This window comes from Thermobia domestica, chromosome 11, assembly GCF_964235325.1.
Source record: "Thermobia domestica chromosome 11, izTheDome1.hap1.1, whole genome shotgun sequence".
NCBI classification, from domain to species: Eukaryota; Metazoa; Arthropoda; class Insecta; order Zygentoma; family Lepismatidae; genus Thermobia; species Thermobia domestica.
This window is the reverse complement of record NC_137464.1, coordinates 153,156,540-153,178,097: the sequence shown is the minus strand read 5'-3', so window position 1 is coordinate 153,178,097 and position 21,558 is coordinate 153,156,540. Positions and strand designations below refer to the sequence as shown.

Below are 21,558 nucleotides of genomic sequence, written 5' to 3'. Positions count from 1 at the left end.
CCACGCTTCATCGAGCGTTACGACGTACATCCACCTTTGTTTTGTCAGATGCCGTTCGTACAGCTTCCGGGCGTTACACTTTCGTTCCTTTTGGTGGGTATCCGTGAGAAGATTGCCGCGAGCTTTCATGACTTTTTTCAGCTTGAGTTGATGGTGTAACGTCCGGCTTACAGTCCCCAAAGACACATCAAGACGATTAGCCATACACCTTTGTGTTGGCGGATTTTCTTGCATTGGCATTTTGCGAAGTTTCCTCTGCATGGTGGAGGTGGCCTTGGTGCATTCTCGCTTCCTAGGCAACTTCGTTGGCGATCCAAATGGTGAAGCTTCGTTGCCCTTGTACTTTTTAATAACATTTTTATTCCACTTAAACTGATGTTGCAACCATTCTTATTGCACTCTTTTCTAATGACAGAAACACTAAAGTGGGCGTCATAAAAGCCGCAACATAACCTTCCCAAAACCGGCTTAGTTTGGGCGGCATTCTGGTCACAGAGCGGAAACCCACACACTTGGAAACAAATTTAAGACAATACTCACAACAATAGTTCTGTTTTGTGCGTTATTGTCGTCCGCGCGGAAAAACAACTCCGTTCTCAGGAAGCCACTGCACAACAGTCCAGGACGCCACGAGCCAGGTCGGGTGAGTCCATTCTGCCCGTGAGGGGGAAGGAACGAAATCGGCCAAACATAGGCTGAACACCCTCTGTATAAGTCGAAGGTATAGGTGAGCAAGCCAGTGTGGAGCGAGATATTATTGTGCGAAGCTGAATTGCTGCGTTGCTTTGTGTTAAGTTTGGTCTTCTGTGCCCACCGTACGGGCAAGTGTCTGAATATTTTGCTACATATATGACGTTCATATTGTGTGATGTACCCAAGTATGATAACAAATATTGAATCACGGAAAGTGTTACTACGTGATCCGACATTATATGTTAACATATTAATTTCCCAGTATCGGACAGTATGTATGTTCTCAGCACCAGAGAAAGACATAATGTTGTCCTTACGGAAATTTTATAATACTAGCGTTTCTCGTTCTTGCTTCTTCCAGACAAGATGGCAAGCAAGAAAAAGGGAAAGTGGGTGGAAGACGGATGAGGAAGGCAACGTAAGCAGTCATGGAAGGGCAAATGAGTCTGAGGGTGGCAGCACGTAACTTTCGGGTACCTAAGAGCACTTTAGGGGTTCAAGTGGAAGACTTGAAACACGATAGAAATGACTTCTCAAATGGGCCGTTTTGATACAACATTTTCAGAAGAAATGGAGACGCAACTTGTTAATCATCTAAAGGCCTTGGACAACCAATTGCTGTCAATGAACAAAAACACATTTTTGAAATTTATTTTCGATTTAGCAGAGCAGAAAGGAAAAAAGCACAGCATACACCCAGACTCAGATAGCTATAATTAACCCCTACCTTATTCTGAGAAATATTTATGTGCCATTACTTACTGTCCGCTACCACGTTACCTCGCTACCACATTTCTCCTGCAATAACTAGTGCCTCCACCAATCACTTCCCCGCAAAAAGTAAAAGAAATAGCTTTTTATACGTACACTCTTGGCACCCAGTTTCGTTACAATCTTGCCTTTATTTGAATGCTGATGAACTACATTCATTAGAAATTTTAATATTTCGTAGTATTAAATTTGGAAGGGTCCATGGCACTCCCAATCGTTTAAAAAATACAAAAAACGAGTTTCCTTAATTTTTGCATACTATGTCTTACGCAATTTCATTCGCTTCAGTAATTCTTCCTGTGCTCTTTCGACCAGTGGCGTAACTAAACGCTTGGGGGCCACCCTGCAGACAGCGTAGAGTGGGTCCCCTTCTCTACGTCCTACTTCACGAATTGGCCCCCCCGCAATGCGGGGTCTGCGGGGCCCTAATTTACGCCCCTGCTTTCGACCATCTTTTAGATTTTTGAGTGTGTGCTTTTCCCCAAAGAAAGAAACAATCGTATTCTCTTATTTTAAGCCTAGCATCTACGCCAAATTTCACCAAAATCGACTTAGATGGCGAACTTACGTTTCCTTTAAGTATTACAAATTAAGTATTTAATGATACACCTTAAGAAATGAAAACTGTTCAAATGAAAGTAGAACTTTTTCTTTAAGTTTCTACATATTTGTCCTTTAGGTTAAAGGACGAAAATAAATCATCATGAAGGAACATGGTTGAACGGAAATGTGAGAGGAAACGGGAGAACCCCAAGAAAAGAAACGAATGCGATGTTGACCACCTAAAATGTAAATTGCCCGGAATTGAACGAGATACTACTCAGATTAGAAGTGATCGCTCTACCACTGAGCCATCGTATCCACTAGAAACTATTTAAATTGTAAATGCCCAGCGCTTTCTTCTTTCGTCATACGGAACTCATCTATCCAATAATATAATTCGTCACGAATTAAGATCACTTGTTGCAGTACGGTATGTGAGTTCGTGCAGTGTTACAAGAAGTGGTGGTCCGTATACATTGTCCTTAACATACTCCTAAATAAAAACAATTAAAAATCGTAAAATCGGTAGATCTTGATAATCACCTGAGCATCATCAAGCCATCTTTACTAAGTACACCTCACAATCCAGTAATGCTCAAGTAGCAACTGGATAACCAAACCATACTGTTTGATATTATTTTTGGAAACGCATGTTGAAAGTAACAGCGGATATGCACCTCCGATATTTTAGAACACGATCTTTCTTCTGCAAAATCCCCATCCTTACCAACCTAATTCCTACTGTTATCTGATTGGAGAAAATAAACTCTCCATGTACGAATATTAAAATTTGAGAGTTGTGCTTTCTTTTTTTGACGTAACTAGCGTGACTGAGTGCAATCAGTGACGACACTAGTTTTAATTTCTTATGGAGAAAGGGATGACAGAGGAGCGCAGACATTTTGGAGATGAGGATTAATTTTATATTTATTGAGATGCATCACAATTCAACATGTCTGGAGGGCGCAGGTTACTATATCAACTGGCTCATGTCTCCCTCTAGTATCGTTACTGATTGCAATATACATATTTTTAAAAATACAGCACTTTAAAATAAAAAAAAAATATGAAATAAAATCTGATAAATTATTTGTAAGAATTAATGTAATTTAGATATTGTTCCAACAGCAATAATCTACGAATACCATCCACTAAATATTATCAAATATACGTGATCCAGCTATTCATAGGCAAATCATTATATTTAAAGCTCTCACTAACACTTACCTGCCAATTCTAAATCTGTCGAAACCAGTTCAGACTTAATTCCTTCAGCAATCGCATTAAATTTAAACACGCATGGACCTGTTATTTCTGGCAATTGAAGAACTCTGAAATGCACAATAAATCATTCATAGCTACCTCCGAGGTAATAATAATTACAAACAAACGGGGTTTTTAACTCACAGTCTCTTGAGAGTTTATAGTTTATCGGATATATCGAAGGGAACAAAGTTTTCAGTAATTGATATTGAACTTGAGTTTAAATAATCTGTGTAAATAAAGAAATATCTCAGTGGTTTTCTAGAAGCTGTTTATGATGGTTTGTAGGAAATATTGTGGACTCTAATATTTTATATTTAAAGGGTGTAGAGTCTTATGAAAGTTTAACATTAGGCTGAAAGTGTTCATTAATTACTGTGATATTATGTGAGGAACAGGATTGCGAGTACAGGACTAAATTTGTAAATTTTCTATTATAATTATTACTGGCAGTGATTATCATAGATAGTTACTACGGATGCTTAAAATTTTGTTAGTATAGAGAATGCTTAAATCATAAGTATAATAGTGGCCATAAACTTTATAAAAAACTACATAGTCCTATGTTCTTCGCTCAGATGCAGAATTTATCAAATAATGTATTTCCACTTATTTATTTAATTCGAATTTCTTGAAATCTTAAAAATAATCAAGGAGAATGAGTTGATAATGGGAATCGAACTGTATTGTAAACATCAACGTTTAACACAAAAATCTTCTTAGGTTCCTCAATGTGGTATATTGTTCAAATATGACGTGTCAAATTAGCAAGGCGACAACAGTAATGAATCTGATAAACATTTTTCTAATGCATAGAGTATTGTCTGGATTACGAGCGCCCATATAAAAGAATGGAGTCAGCATAGGACTCTTTAGACTTTGGACATTATGCACTATGTCCAGGGGCGGATCCAGGACCGACTTCTAAGAAGGGGGGCGATGGGTTGTCATACTGCTACTTTTAAGGGCTCCAAACTTTGGGATGGGTATTATTTATATATAAAAAATAAGAAAATTTCCTCTTCTAGGGGGGCGATCGCCCCGATCGCCCCCCCTGGATCCGCCCCTGACTATGTCTATATGAAAGATGGACGTACAGCTAAAAGTATGATCAGAACCACACAATCTCTTACTCCAAGTTTTTAATGCCGAAGGATCTTATGCTGACTATATACCCAGGAGACACTTTCTTGAACATTGATAGGATATATATATATATATATATATATATATATATATATATATATATATATATATATATGTAAATCTGTTTTACTAATTTTATTTTACTCATTTCCTCTTCACGCACGTTTAATTAGATGTCCCTTACTTTCTCAAAGGGCATTTTGCATTATATATCAACTAGCAACAAGTTCCTGCTACAACTGACTTCCATTTTTCCTTCTTTACTTTCCATACAGCGTTAATATTAACTCCAAATTTTGCATGAAATTCAAATGCCTTGAACTGCCACATTAGTGAACCTTCTCTTCTTCTTCCATTCTAGGTTGAAATACTTGTTTGATGGTTTTTCTCTAACTGAAGCTATTCCTACACACACACACACACACACACACACACACACATATATATATATATATATATATATATATATATATATATATATATATATATATATATATATATATATATATATATATATAAAAATCCCTAATCCTATTCTCGTACCTTTCATTCCGAAGTTTGAAACGAAAACCTTCTTTAGCGGTATCTTATATCACAAAATTCATGTATTGTCTTGTTATCGCTGGTGTGGAAGGTCGCTTCTATTTATCCTTGCACTCAATAACCAATATGCATTAACGTGTAAATTTCCCAATCATCTTCCTCTACCAAGATACATAACATGCTTTGCCAACTGTCACTCAAACTTGGGAGAATTCGAGTGAGAGTTGCTACGCAACGTCGTCGGTCGTGTTCGAGCTATCTGTGTGTAATGATTAACACTATAAGTCCTCCTTTTACCTTTTGGACTTGGTGCGAGGGATGGCTCACTGCTCCTGCAAATTATCAGAAGGCACGTATCAAATTTCTCAAAAGTAAATCCCCACGTTGAGCGGGTTTGCATATCCAGGCTCTTAACTATGAAAACATTTAGGATCACTCCAACCCCAATCATTTCACAGATTCAACCTGTTATATATAAGTTATTAGGACGTAAAATTGAATATAATTTATACGAAAAAGACTTTTATGCATTGCAAGACCCGTAACTGTCAAATATTTACCACAAACTTATAGTTGTGTCGACCAGGGCATTTTTTAAGCTATCTTTTTGTATCCAAATGGATACCCAGGCCCAGCCGTTTGGATACCTAGTGCACTTCATAAATCTTTAAATTACTGGAAGAGTACTTGAACAACAAATTACTTGAATTAGTGTAATTTAAAATTATTTCGATATACTTTGGTTTTGTAAGTATATGTGTTAGCTTGTATTCTGTGGATAGGTATAAAATTGGAGAAGTTCATTCTTGAAATTTCAGATATTCCTCACTCCTCGTTTCGCGTACTCATTTGTCTATCTCGAGATGCTAGCACTTTCATTCTTGTCTAATTTAGAGAAAGTTAATAGACCGACTAAAAAGATAGAAAGGTTGAAGCCGAACTCTCACGTGCAATGGTTCAAATGACGTTAGGCTCATATACTTTTTTGAATAGACTCTGAGAGAAAATAACAGAAGAAAACAACTTGCTATTTGGATATTTAATTTTTATGAAATGGAATGTTTACTTATCTTTAGCTTACAACACTTTTTCAGTTCGTTACAATTAAGACTCATTATTTCTGATAAAATATTGTAAATAGAACTTTTACACTTTGGGGAACACTTTGCGTTGCGACGTTAGCCAGTAGTGTTTCTGACCTGGCAATCTTAGATCAAAACGGGGAGATGTAGAACAATAAGGAGCTGCTGATTCAGTGTCGACGCCGATAGCCTTTTTAGTGAAAGTGTCTCAAGCCGAATGATTAATGTTGCTACGTGAAGTCAAAGCCACGATTGCCGTCTGCCATCTATAAGGTAGGCAGTTTCTGATCTTCATTACAGCGATCCTGTAGTTTATCAAGAGATGCTGGGAATAATTGCGAAGTTAGGAAAAGAAAAGTTGTGCGAAAAACGGAAGAGTGCGATTTGGTATTACTTACAAGTAGATGGCAGCTGTGACTGCCAGCAGAGAAACAATAAATTTATTTCTGCAAGATACGCCGCAGGTAATAATTTTTCTGTTAAAAAATTATTTTTATCTGTTGCCGAGCCTGATGAGTGCGGTGCACAAGGTTTGTTGCACTGTAGCAAAGACTATTCAGAAATTCCAGAAACTGTGCATACAGAAGCTCTTCTAGGGCTAACTACAGATGGTGAATCTGCAAACACGAGGAAGGACGGAGGATTGTGGCAACTTGCAAGAAATTACGTAGGTCACAATGTTCTTACTGTTTGGTGTGTTTGCTATAGATCCGATCTTGCAATGGAGGACATGTTGGACTGTGTCCCTGAAATGACACATTGGCTGTCAAGTTTGAAGTATTGCAACGTCCTTCGGAACATCGAAAATAAAAACAAAAAATGCTGCACAAAACAACGCCTAAATTCCATACTTTTCTTGCCTACTTCGAGGTACGATTTGCTGAATACTTGCATACAAAGATTGATTACAGACTTTTGCCTCAAATGTATGCGACAGCTGGCCAGGAATGTAAGAAGTACCATTACTAGTGGACAGTGTTGATGCAGTAATGAAATATTCTGTGAGTCTGAGGAGACTATTATCAGTCTCCCCTGGAATCCTGCAGAAACTTCTTGCTGCCTTACTTGCAGTATCGTCTCACAGCATGTCAGTTGAACGAGCTGTTTCACACTATAACCAGCTTCGAAGTATTCATGTTTGTTAATAAGTGAAAACATTACTAATGATCGACTTATGATATCGCTAAATGGAACAGGTGCTGCAAACTGTGACCCAAGACCGGCTGTAGTGGAGTTCTTGAAGCAATAGGACAGACGGGAGAGCAGGCCTGATAGTGGTATGTATAAAAGGAGGGAGTTTGTGAAGTTTTCCAGAGTTGAATATGCTGTTACATTCAAAATCAACATATTTATATCACATAGGCCTCTGTTGCGATATGTTATCAGACAGTGTCCTTTATTCGGTCCATGACAGTAATATAGGTGTTAACACTGCTAATAACATTAACGGCTCCGTCAAACCTATGGTAACTAGATAAGAAACTTACTCAATTATATTCTAAGCAGGAAAAAAAAAATCCAGAAGACATTCAGGTGTAGAATGTGAAAATAATAGCAGAAGTGTAACTCATAACAACTGGGATAACCCGCTTTAAAGCACGTGAGAAGCCAAATAGTGTGAAACAGGTTCAGCTTTAAAGTGTGAAAGTAATAACAAGAGTATAGCTATTAATAAATAGCCTAAAACGCTTTAATACAGGTAAGAAACCAAATAATATAGGACAGGTTAAAATTTCAAGTGTGAAAATAATACTAGAAAATAACCAGTTACAAATAGAATAACACGCTTTGAAACAGGAGAGGAATCAAACAATGTGAAACAGATTGAGATTTAAAGTGTAAAAATTATAGCATAAGTGGAACCACTAACAGAAAGGCTTGCAGGCTATGATTTAAACCATAAATATAAATTTTTGATTATATTGTTTCTAAAAAAAATAAAGTATTGGTGATAATATTTAGTATTGAATACATACGTATACACAAAAAATGATTTCGTTAGGGAAATGTTTAGTCAAGTTGACGTATTCTTATTTCCTTGATGAGTAGTTTGTGTCTTGTATTCTGTGTTTTGTATCCTCTCCATGTGTACCAGTAGCGTTTCTTTGTCCTTGTCCTGTGTATGCCCAACTTAAAAATATGGATATAAAAATAAATAAATAAATGAAATAAAATATCTAGTTATGATAGCACAGTACGGTTTTATCTTTAAGTACCGGCCTGAAGGCGGATCTGACAGTGAGCCAAAATGTAAAGAAGAAAATGTCCGCTCCTGTATTGATGGCGATGTGTTGAATCGGAAACGAAACGGTTAGCAGAAGCCATCATCATTTTGTATGTCATTATTTCAAAAGTGTACATTATACAAAAATGTACCTTTAAAAATCTCTATGCGTTTGAATTTTGCTATCTGTGTCAAGAGCCCTTTTGTGCCTGGATACCCAGTAGCGATTTCTTAAAAAATGCACTGGTATCGACGTAAACAAAAAGAAGTGTGGAGCAGGAAACTACTTTACCCAAAAGCCAAAAGAGGCGCACTTAAGACATACGAACTGGTCGAGCGGTTTGGGTCAGTAGTCTATCAATTAGAAGTTTATGTGTTCAAACCCTGAAGGGAGTATTCGTATGTGTTTTTTTTTGTTTTTTTTAAAGTGTGTTCCTATTTTCACCAGGGGATTGAGAACATTTTTTTAAATAAATCTTTGGCAACTACTTTTCTCTCAAATTCCATTAGAAGGGAACATTATATGAATTGCAAATCTAAAATCCACAGCTGAGAACAAAATATTATATTCAATATTTCATTATTATCCTTTGATTTGTAATGAAAAACAAATTACACTGTTCAACAAATTTTGATCGAAAGTATGTAAATTCTTTGAAATTGCGATTTTTACATTCATTTAAGCATAATATGAAAGGAAATGATGATAGAAAAATTTTCTTAGTTGAGGTTGTGAAAATAAAACGCCCTTGTATAACAGTAGCTGTATATAAACAAATGTATTAATATTTATAGAACATTTAAGCAAAATCCTTGTAAAAACCTACATTTCACTTTTTTTTTTTATCTATTTCACTGTGATGTGATAAGCTTGGGAGTTAAGAAGTACCCTAACCTATAGCTTTCTATAATCTTGTACTTCCTTTTTCAAAATTGCGCAAATACCAGTTTCACAGCGATACAGAAAATAAAGTAACCGTGGTCAAGTTAAACATTAACAATTCCGTAATAAAAATCAGTATTAACATCAAAACATGAAAAATATGTAGAAATACCTTTTTGTGCAAGAACTACACTGCAATGTATACAAAGGTTTCAAGTGATCCCTTGTACAGGATTATGTTTATTTTATTTTGAGCGTCTTCGCTTGGCTTGCCTTTTGTAGGTTACATCTGGAGTATCCCTTGCAATAGTCCAACAGTAGTCGGCCAATGTGTTAGAACTCCACTTTTCCTCATATCTCTTCTCCATGGCTGCAATATCTTGATGGAAACACTCACAATGTTCGTCACTTACTGCTCCACAATCTTCGGGAAAGAAGTCTAGATGTGAATGAAGAAAGTGGAGTTTCAGAGACATATTGCAACCAAGATTTTCGTAGCACAATAACAACTTTGCTACCAGTTGTTTGTAATTTGTTGCTCGGTGTCTTCCCAAGAACTGTGAACAAACACTGTTCAAGCTTTCCCACGCAGCTTTCTCCTCACCTTGGAGAATTTCGTCGAACTTGTGATCTTTGAATAGTTGCCTAATCTGTGGCCCTATGAAAACACCCTCTTTAACTTTGGCATCACTTAATCGAGGGAATTGTCCTCTTAGGTACTTATAGGCCTCATCCTCTTGGTTCATGCTCTTAACAAAACTTTTCATAAGACCTAATTTAATATGTAGATGGGAAGCAAAATTCGGTTACGATCTACCAGTGGTTCATGCTGCACATTTTTCACTCCCGACTGAAGAGTTTCTCTGCATACCTAGCAACAGTGCTAACTGCATACCTCCACAAATGAGCCACTGAAAATCGTAATATTTAACGCCTTGAAGTAAACGTTTCAAGTTTTCATAAGATTCCTTCATATGAACTGCGCAACCTACAGGAATTGAAGGAAGTTCATTTCCAGTATGTAAAAGCACTGCCTTTAAACTCACCTTGGACGAATCTATAAAGAGCCTCCACTCCGTAGGTTCGTAATTAATTTTAAGTGCCCTCATGAGACCATTTACATCTGTACATGCCACAAGTGTGTCTTCCATAGTAAAAAATGAAGTGAACATCTTCTCCCTATTCCGATACACTGAAATATTTACTTTTTCCTGCAATAAATTCCATTACTTTAAGCGTGACGCTAAAATTTCGGCTTTGCTTTTCGAGAGGTCCAAGTCTCTGATTAGATTACTTAGATCCTCTTGAGTAAGTCTATGTGGTTCACATGGAGGTTCTTCTACAACAAACGTAGGGTCCTTCGAAGTACTTGATTCAGGAGCTTCAACTTCTTGATCATCATCAGAAAAAAGATCGTATTCTTTAGGTGGGTCAGGAACAGGTAGTCCTTCTCCATGTGGAACAGGGCGCATTGCAGAAGGAATGTTAGGATAGATCAAGGCCCGCTTCTTCTTCGTGGAAATTCCCTTCCTGACGGAAGGAACCATACAAAAATAACAGTCTCTGATGTGGTCGCTTGGCTCCCTTCAAATCATGGGCGCTGCAAAAGGCATTGAGCGCCCCTTCCCATTAATCCAATTTCTTAGATTGCTGGCACAAGTGTTACACCAATGTGGGGTGCCCAAGATTTATCTTGGTCTCCAATATTACAACCAAAGTAATATTGATAGGCTTTTCTTATTAGTGGTGTTATAGTCTGCTTTTGTGAGGAAAATGTCACTTCCCCACACACGTAGCAGAAGCTATCCGCACTGTTTACACAATTTCGCGGCATTTTTGTTTATTGAAATCCTCAAAATGTCACTTGAAATAGTTCCGACAACTATTTAAAAATATACATTCGAAATACCAGTATTTTTGCGTACTTGTAGTTGTATTTTTATGTCCTGCACTACACAAACGTCACACCCAAAACGCTGATAACTGCACTAAACCTGTCTTTTCTAACAATAGCAGAACACTACTGAGATAAGGAACACAATGAAACCAACCGTTCTTATAGTTTCTCCAGTGTTGCCAGATCACTGTAACATTTTACCCCAAACGAAGCGAATATATTTATTTTTAAAGCGTTATTATTAGACAAGCCTGTAAAACGAAAAGTAGAGCTAATATTCGAAAATAACTTTCAAATTCGTGATCAGCACCACAAAGTCAATAAGAATTAGCAGATTTTGTTCAATTTACATTTTCGTCGTTGAACAGTGATAAACATTGACGGTTTCAGAAGATTCTCCCCCGGTAATGGTCAATATATGAATGAGGGAAAACTGATAAAACATTATTAGTCCACTTTGAGCATGATCGTGTTCCTGTCGTTCCTGTCGTTCAAGATTAACGGAAATGATTGTAAAACGTATATAACCGAGTAGAAAATAGAGACAACTTACTCAGATACGTTCGGTGAATCAGTTAACTTAAAGAAAAGAAAAAACTGTCTCAGGCATTTGTTTGTAAATTGTAAAGAACTCCCAAAAGTTACTTCCAATCCCACCAAAGTAACATTTTTTTTTAACTTGTTCTCGAAGTTTCTCTTTGTATTTATATCGGATTCGATTAAATAGAACTTCGAATAGAGACCACGTTGAATTCATTTATTGACTAAGCCTAAAATTCTGATAAAGGTATGGCTATGATTTTATTATTATTATTATTATTTAAAGTACGAAGTTTCAAATGAGGCGATGCAGTATTTACGTAAACAAAATGATAATTTATTTGATAGTATTCACTAGTCCACTATACATTTGCGAGGTTTTGCTTTGGGAAGTGAAGTGTATACAACATTGAATAGTAAAAGTATTAAAATAAAAATATATTATTAAAAATATTGATTAAGTAATTGGAGTTAAACATACTTTCCAGTAAGAATTATATATAGAGAGGATTTACTTTAAAGTGCGATGCAAACGAATATTCGAGTTTTAATCCGATTAGAAATTGATAACTTCACAAGAATATTTACTCCATTAGTTCTATAAGTCTTTATGCTTATCGTATTATAATTCACTTTAAAATTATGATTTTTCCATCTCAAAACCTAGAACGAGAAATAAATGTAATATTCTATTTGTTAAGGAAACCTTTCAAACAGTGATGATTTCAGGGTATGACCTGTGGGAAAATTTGAGACTCTGTCGACATAAATTTCCCCCTTCGTGGCCATAAGTTACCTTCAATCATGCTCAACGTGGACTAATAATGTTTTATCAGTTTTCTCCCATTCATATATTGACCATTACCGGGGGAAAAATCTTCTGAAATCGTCAACGCTTATAATTAGTTTTTCATTACAAATCAAAGGATAATAATGAAATATTGTACATAATATTTTGTTCTCAGCTGTGGATTTTAGATTTGCAATTCATATAATGTTTTCTTCTAATCGAATTTGAGAGAAAAGTAGTTTCCAAAGATTTATTTAAAGAAATGTTCTCAGTCCTCTGATGAAAATAGAAACACACTTAAAAAAAAAACAAAAAAAAAAACCGAATACTCCCTTCAGGGTTGGAACACACAAACTTCTAATTGATAGACTAGTGACCCAAACCGCTCGACCAGTTCGTATGTCTTCAGTGCGTCTGTTTTGACTTTTGGGTAAAGTAGTTTCCTGCTTCACACTTCTTTTTGTTTATGTCGATACGACTATAAGTTTGTGGTGAATATTTGGCAGTTACAGGTCTTGCAATGCATAAAAGTCTTTTTCGTATAAATTATGTTCAATTTTACGTCCTAATAACTTATATACAACAGGTTGAATCTGTGAAATGATTGGGGTTGGAGTGATCGTAAATGTTTTCATAGTTACTAGCCTGGATATGCAAACCCGCTCAACGTGGGGATTTACTTTTGAGAAATTTGGTACGACAACCTACGTCCTCGCAGTATGAAGGATTGCCAGATTCAATGTTAAATGATTACGCCGGTAACGTATCAGTAGCGTAACTAGAATTTTTCTCAGGGGGGGCATCTCCAATGAATGAATTATATATATATATATATATATATATATATATATATATATATATATATATATATATATATATATATATATATATATATGTGTGTGTGTGTGTGTGTGTGTGTTTTCAAGGTGAATGTTTTCATCTTCGTTGTTCATGATTTTACTGTTTTACGGTGAAAATGTATAAATTTACTACTTCAAACAACTAGGATACATTAATACAATTGATTTCCAATATAAGTAAGCAGTAATTTAATCGCTGCATTTAAAATATGTGTGGCTGGTAGATTTAAGTGGAAGCAGAGAAATACACTTTTACAGGTCAAGAAAATAACTTAAAGGTTCATGCCTCTACTTAAAAGAGGATCTTTCTATTCTTGTGGGCAGCAGCAAACTTATCAACAACTTCTTCAGGATCTAACGATTTAGCAATTTTCTTTAATATAAAGTAATCCTAAGTTTTTGAACCTATCATCAGTCATTGAATTGCCTATATATCTTTAATCTTTTCAAACATGAGAATGGCCTTTCACATGTAGCAGTAGAAACTGATATAGTCGCAGAGATTATATCTAACTTGTTGGTTTCTAGGAATGCGTTTTTGTAGACGCAAAGATCAACGAAATTCACCAAAGAATCAACTTTGTTTTTCTCTCGTTTTCATACAACTTAATTGTGTTTGGGAGAATTTTGAGTTTACATTTAAATAATTCCAGATTACTTTCATAATACTGGGCAATATGCTCCACAATGTTGTAATTTAGAAAGTTTTCACCTTTTGAATGTAGAGCGATGATTGATCTAATGATTTTGCTACATGATCCAAAGCGTTTTTCCGTCTCAGTGATTGCTTTATCAATAGTAGGCAGAAAAATGTCTCTTAGTATATTATCTGTAGAAAATTCGTTTTCTGCCTCCAGTGAAGGAAGAGATTAATCCACAATGAATTAGTGATATTTCGATGGGGAATGTCTAATTCGTTTGCACAAGGAACCCCTATAGCCTATCTGTTTCCAGCTCTGGAATGACAGGACCATTTTCTATGCATATCCACAAATATTCTTGATAAATTTGTTCGAATGTTGTTCGTTGAGAGTCATATTCTCCAGACCACATTTTCGACAGCGTTTGAACTAGTGAATCTAAAGAATCAAACCTTCCGACATGTCTGCATCTACTTAAAATAAGGCGAAGCTCAAAGTTACAACATGGCAGCAGTAATATTAAATTTTACCCGAAAATTCCATCTCGTATATTTGACATTTATTCCCCGGATGGAGTGATGGAAGCAAATAAATATCACAAGTTCCAGATTTGATTTAATACCGCATAATTATATAAATAGTTGTTTGGTAGATAAACTGTATTATTATTATTAATAATAAAGTAAAATGTGATGTAGGAGGACAAAAGTGCTTACGAGACAAACGTCGCACAGAAACAGGAACTGAACTCTAACAGGACAGTAATTTGCCGTCCCACCCCACTTTAAATTAAAAGACTAGCTCTTAAAAATTAAGTTTCACTCAAACGTAAACTGCCAATAATTATTATACATTCTTAATATTTTAGAAAAGTGTCAAAATTTCACGCTCTAAAAATGGCAGCCTAATCAGTGACGAAACTAGACATTTGGTGCCCAGGGCAAATTTTGCGATTAGTACCCCTTTCATCTACATCCACACCAATAAACACACATATTAGTTTGCTGCGCCCGGGCAACTGCCCCGGTTCCAGAAACTTGTTTTGATCTGGCCCAGTTCAATTAATTTTGGTTACTTTTACCCTTGAGCTCTAAAACTGAGTAATGAATGTGCCTTTACGTTATTAAAATGACGAAGTGAGCACTCTTTGAAGCAAAAAGAGGAAATATGTTTTTCTTTCCCTAATATCAAACAGTGTTAGAACAGATATTTAAATCGGGACTCCTTACAGCAAGTGGAACCACTAACAGAAAGGCTTGCAGGCTATGATTTAAACCATAAATATAAATTTTTGATTATATTGTTTCTAAAAAAAATAAAGTATTGGTGATAATATTTAGTATTGAATACATACGTATACACAAAAAATGATTTCGTTAGGGAAATGTTTAGTCAAGTTGACGTATTCTTATTTCCTTGATGAGTAGTTTGTGTCTTGTATTCTGTGTTTTGTATCCTCTCCATGTGTACCAGTAGCGTTTCTTTGTCCTTGTCCTGTGTATGCCCAACTTAAAAATATGGATATAAAAATAAATAAATAAATGAAATAAAATATCTAGTTATGATAGCACAGTACGGTTTTATCTTTAAGTACCGGCCTGAAGGCGGATCTGACAGTGAGCCAAAATGTAAAGAAGAAAATGTCCGCTCCTGTATTGATGGCGATGTGTTGAATCGGAAACGAAACGGTTAGCAGAAGCCATCATCATTTTGTATGTCATTATTTCAAAAGTGTACATTATACAAAAATGTACCTTTAAAAATCTCTATGCGTTTGAATTTTGCTATCTGTGTCAAGAGCCCTTTTGTGCCTGGATACCCAGTAGCGATTTCTTAAAAAATGCACTGGTATCGACGTAAACAAAAAGAAGTGTGGAGCAGGAAACTACTTTACCCAAAAGCCAAAAGAGGCGCACTTAAGACATACGAACTGGTCGAGCGGTTTGGGTCAGTAGTCTATCAATTAGAAGTTTATGTGTTCAAACCCTGAAGGGAGTATTCGTATGTGTTTTTTTTTGTTTTTTTTAAAGTGTGTTCCTATTTTCACCAGGGGATTGAGAACATTTTTTTAAATAAATCTTTGGCAACTACTTTTCTCTCAAATTCCATTAGAAGGGAACATTATATGAATTGCAAATCTAAAATCCACAGCTGAGAACAAAATATTATATTCAATATTTCATTATTATCCTTTGATTTGTAATGAAAAACAAATTACACTGTTCAACAAATTTTGATCGAAAGTATGTAAATTCTTTGAAATTGCGATTTTTACATTCATTTAAGCATAATATGAAAGGAAATGATGATAGAAAAATTTTCTTAGTTGAGGTTGTGAAAATAAAACGCCCTTGTATAACAGTAGCTGTATATAAACAAATGTATTAATATTTATAGAACATTTAAGCAAAATCCTTGTAAAAACCTACATTTCACTTTTTTTTTTATCTATTTCACTGTGATGTGATAAGCTTGGGAGTTAAGAAGTACCCTAACCTATAGCTTTCTATAATCTTGTACTTCCTTTTTCAAAATTGCGCAAATACCAGTTTCACAGCGATACAGAAAATAAAGTAACCGTGGTCAAGTTAAACATTAACAATTCCGTAATAAAAATCAGTATTAACATCAAAACATGAAAAATATGTAGAAATACCTTTTTGTGCAAGAACTACACTGCAATGTATACAAAGGTTTCAAGTGATCCCTTGTACAGGATTATGTTTATTTTATTTTGAGCGTCTTCGCTTGGCTTGCCTTTTGTAGGTTACATCTGGAGTATCCCTTGCAATAGTCCAACAGTAGTCGGCCAATGTGTTAGAACTCCACTTTTCCTCATATCTCTTCTCCATGGCTGCAATATCTTGATGGAAACACTCACAATGTTCGTCACTTACTGCTCCACAATCTTCGGGAAAGAAGTCTAGATGTGAATGAAGAAAGTGGAGTTTCAGAGACATATTGCAACCAAGATTTTCGTAGCACAATAACAACTTTGCTACCAGTTGTTTGTAATTTGTTGCTCGGTGTCTTCCCAAGAACTGTGAACAAACACTGTTCAAGCTTTCCCACGCAGCTTTCTCCTCACCTTGGAGAATTTCGTCGAACTTGTGATCTTTGAATAGTTGCCTAATCTGTGGCCCTATGAAAACACCCTCTTTAACTTTGGCATCACTTAATCGAGGGAATTGTCCTCTTAGGTACTTATAGGCCTCATCCTCTTGGTTCATGCTCTTAACAAAACTTTTCATAAGACCTAATTTAATATGTAGATGGGAAGCAAAATTCGGTTACGATCTACCAGTGGTTCATGCTGCACATTTTTCACTCCCGACTGAAGAGTTTCTCTGCATACCTAGCAACAGTGCTAACTGCATACCTCCACAAATGAGCCACTGAAAATCGTAATATTTAACGCCTTGAAGTAAACGTTTCAAGTTTTCATAAGATTCCTTCATATGAACTGCGCAACCTACAGGAATTGAAGGAAGTTCATTTCCAGTATGTAAAAGCACTGCCTTTAAACTCACCTTGGACGAATCTATAAAGAGCCTCCACTCCGTAGGTTCGTAATTAATTTTAAGTGCCCTCATGAGACCATTTACATCTGTACATGCCACAAGTGTGTCTTCCATAGTAAAAAATGAAGTGAACATCTTCTCCCTATTCCGATACACTGAAATATTTACTTTTTCCTGCAATAAATTCCATTACTTTAAGCGTGACGCTAAAATTTCGGCTTTGCTTTTCGAGAGGTCCAAGTCTCTGATTAGATTACTTAGATCCTCTTGAGTAAGTCTATGTGGTTCACATGGAGGTTCTTCTACAACAAACGTAGGGTCCTTCGAAGTACTTGATTCAGGAGCTTCAACTTCTTGATCATCATCAGAAAAAAGATCGTATTCTTTAGGTGGGTCAGGAACAGGTAGTCCTTCTCCATGTGGAACAGGGCGCATTGCAGAAGGAATGTTAGGATAGATCAAGGCCCGCTTCTTCTTCGTGGAAATTCCCTTCCTGACGGAAGGAACCATACAAAAATAACAGTCTCTGATGTGGTCGCTTGGCTCCCTTCAAATCATGGGCGCTGCAAAAGGCATTGAGCGCCCCTTCCCATTAATCCAATTTCTTAGATTGCTGGCACAAGTGTTACACACAATGTGGGGTGCCCAAGATTTATCTTGGTCTCCAATATTACAACCGAAGTAATATTGATAGGCTTTTCTTATTAGTGGTGTTATAGTCTGCTTTTGTGAGGAAAATGTCACTTCCCCACACACGTAGCAGAAGCTATCCGCACTGTTTACACAATTTCGCGGCATTTTTGTTTATTGAAATCCTCAAAATGTCACTTGAAATAGTTCCGACAACTATTTAAAAATATACATTCGAAATACCAGTATTTTTGCGTACTTGTAGTTGTATTTTTATGTCCTGCACTACACAAACGTCACACCCAAAACGCTGATAACTGCACTAAACCTGTCTTTTCTAACAATAGCAGAACACTACTGAGATAAGGAACACAATGAAACCAACCGTTCTTATAGTTTCTCCAGTGTTGCCAGATCACTGTAACATTTTACCCCAAACGAAGCGAATATATTTATTTTTAAAGCGTTATTATTAGACAAGCCTGTAAAACGAAAAGTAGAGCTAATATTCGAAAATAACTTTCAAATTCGTGATCAGCACCACAAAGTCAATAAGAATTAGCAGATTTTGTTCAATTTACATTTTCGTCGTTGAACAGTGATAAACATTGACGGTTTCAGAAGATTCTCCCCCGGTAATGGTCAATATATGAATGAGGGAAAACTGATAAAACATTATTAGTCCACTTTGAGCATGATCGTGTTCCTGTCGTTCCTGTCGTTCAAGATTAACGGAAATGATTGTAAAACGTATATAACCGAGTAGAAAATAGAGACAACTTACTCAGATACGTTCGGTGAATCAGTTAACTTAAAGAAAAGAAAAAACTGTCTCAGGCATTTGTTTGTAAATTGTAAAGAACTCCCAAAAGTTACTTCCAATCCCACCAAAGTAACATTTTTTTTTAACTTGTTCTCGAAGTTTCTCTTTGTATTTATATCGGATTCGATTAAATAGAACTTCGAATAGAGACCACGTTGAATTCATTTATTGACTAAGCCTAAAATTCTGATAAAGGTATGGCTATGATTTTATTATTATTATTATTATTTAAAGTACGAAGTTTCAAATGAGGCGATGCAGTATTTACGTAAACAAAATGATAATTTATTTGATAGTATTCACTAGTCCACTATACATTTGCGAGGTTTTGCTTTGGGAAGTGAAGTGTATACAACATTGAATAGTAAAAGTATTAAAATAAAAATATATTATTAAAAATATTGATTAAGTAATTGGAGTTAAACATACTTTCCAGTAAGAATTATATATAGAGAGGATTTACTTTAAAGTGCGATGCAAACGAATATTCGAGTTTTAATCCGATTAGAAATTGATAACTTCACAAGAATATTTACTCCATTAGTTCTATAAGTCTTTATGCTTATCGTATTATAATTCACTTTAAAATTATGATTTTTCCATCTCAAAACCTAGAACGAGAAATAAATGTAATATTCTATTTGTTAAGGAAACCTTTCAAACAGTGATGATTTCAGGGTATGACCTGTGGGAAAATTTGAGACTCTGTCGACATAAATTTCCCCCTTCGTGGCCATAAGTTACCTTCAATCATGCTCAACGTGGACTAATAATGTTTTATCAGTTTTCTCCCATTCATATATTGACCATTACCGGGGGAAAAATCTTCTGAAATCGTCAACGCTTATAATTAGTTTTTCATTACAAATCAAAGGATAATAATGAAATATTGTACATAATATTTTGTTCTCAGCTGTGGATTTTAGATTTGCAATTCATATAATGTTTTCTTCTAATCGAATTTGAGAGAAAAGTAGTTTCCAAAGATTTATTTAAAGAAATGTTCTCAGTCCTCTGATGAAAATAGAAACACACTTAAAAAAAAAAAAAAAAAAAAAAAACCGAATACTCCCTTCAGGGTTGGAACACACAAACTTCTAATTGATAGACTAGTGACCCAAACCGCTCGACCAGTTCGTATGTCTTCAGTGCGTCTGTTTTGACTTTTGGGTAAAGTAGTTTCCTGCTTCACACTTCTTTTTGTTTATGTCGATACGACTATAAGTTTGTGGTGAATATTTGGCAGTTACAGGTCTTGCAATGCATAAAAGTCTTTTTCGTATAAATTATGTTCAATTTTACGTCCTAATAACTTATATACAACAGGTTGAATCTGTGAAATGATTGGGGTTGGAGTGATCGTAAATGTTTTCATAGTTACTAGCCTGGATATGCAAACCCGCTCAACGTGGGGATTTACTTTTGAGAAATTTGGTACGACAACCTACGTCCTCGCAGTATGAAGGATTGCCAGATTCAATGTTAAATGATTACGCCGGTAACGTATCAGTAGCGTAACTAGAATTTTTCTCAGGGGGGGCATCTCCAATGAATGAATTATATATATATATATATATATATATATATATATATATATATATATATATATATATATATATATATATATATATATATATATATGTGTGTGTGTGTGTGTGTGTTTTCAAGGTGAATGTTTTCATCTTCGTTGTTCATGATTTTACTGTTTTACGGTGAAAATGTATAAATTTACTACTTCAAACAACTAGGATACATTAATACAATTGATTTCCAATATAAGTAAGCAGTAATTTAATCGCTGCATTTAAAATATGTGTGGCTGGTAGATTTAAGTGGAAGCAGAGAAATACACTTTTACAGGTCAAGAAAATAACTTAAAGGTTCATGCCTCTACTTAAAAGAGGATCTTTCTATTCTTGTGGGCAGCAGCAAACTTATCAACAACTTCTTCAGGATCTAACGATTTAGCAATTTTCTTTAATATAAAGTAATCCTAAGTTTTTGAACCTATCATCAGTCATTGAATTGCCTATATATCTTTAATCTTTTCAAACATGAGAATGGCCTTTCACATGTAGCAGTAGAAACTGATATAGTCGCAGAGATTATATCTAACTTGTTGGTTTCTAGGAATGCGTTTTTGTAGACGCAAAGATCAACGAAATTCACCAAAGAATCAACTTTGTTTTTCTCTCGTTTTCATACAACTTAATTGTGTTTGGGAGAATTTTGAGTTTACATTTAAATAATTCCAGATTACTTTCATAATACTGGGCAATATGCTCCACAATGTTGTAATTTAGAAAGTTTTCACCTTTTGAATGTAGAGCGATGATTGATCTAATGATTTTGCTACATGATCCAAAGCGTTTTTCCGTCTCAGTGATTGCTTTATCAATAGTAGGCAGAAAAATGTCTCTTAGTATATTATCTGTAGAAAATTCGTTTTCTGCCTCCAGTGAAGGAAGAGATTAATCCACAATGAATTAGTGATATTTCGATGGGGAATGTCTAATTCGTTTGCACAAGGAACCCCTATAGCCTATCTGTTTCCAGCTCTGGAATGACAGGACCATTTTCTATGCATATCCACAAATATTCTTGATAAATTTGTTCGAATGTTGTTCGTTGAGAGTCATATTCTCCAGACCACATTTTCGACAGCGTTTGAACTAGTGAATCTAAAGAATCAAACCTTCCGACATGTC

At 35.5% G+C, this 21,558-nt stretch overlaps 1 protein-coding gene across 1 annotated transcript in view; it reads right to left on the bottom strand.

Moving 5' to 3' along the window:
- The window catches only part of LOC145665322 (uncharacterized), a 170,770-nt gene that overhangs the window by 15,228 nt on the left and 133,984 nt on the right, over nt 1–21,558 (bottom strand). Inside the window, exon 4 of the mRNA XM_081732622.1 lies at nt 3,235–3,338. Within this exon, the coding sequence (XP_081588748.1) occupies nt 3,235–3,338 (104 nt within the window). The remainder of the gene's footprint in view (nt 1–3,234; nt 3,339–21,558) is intronic.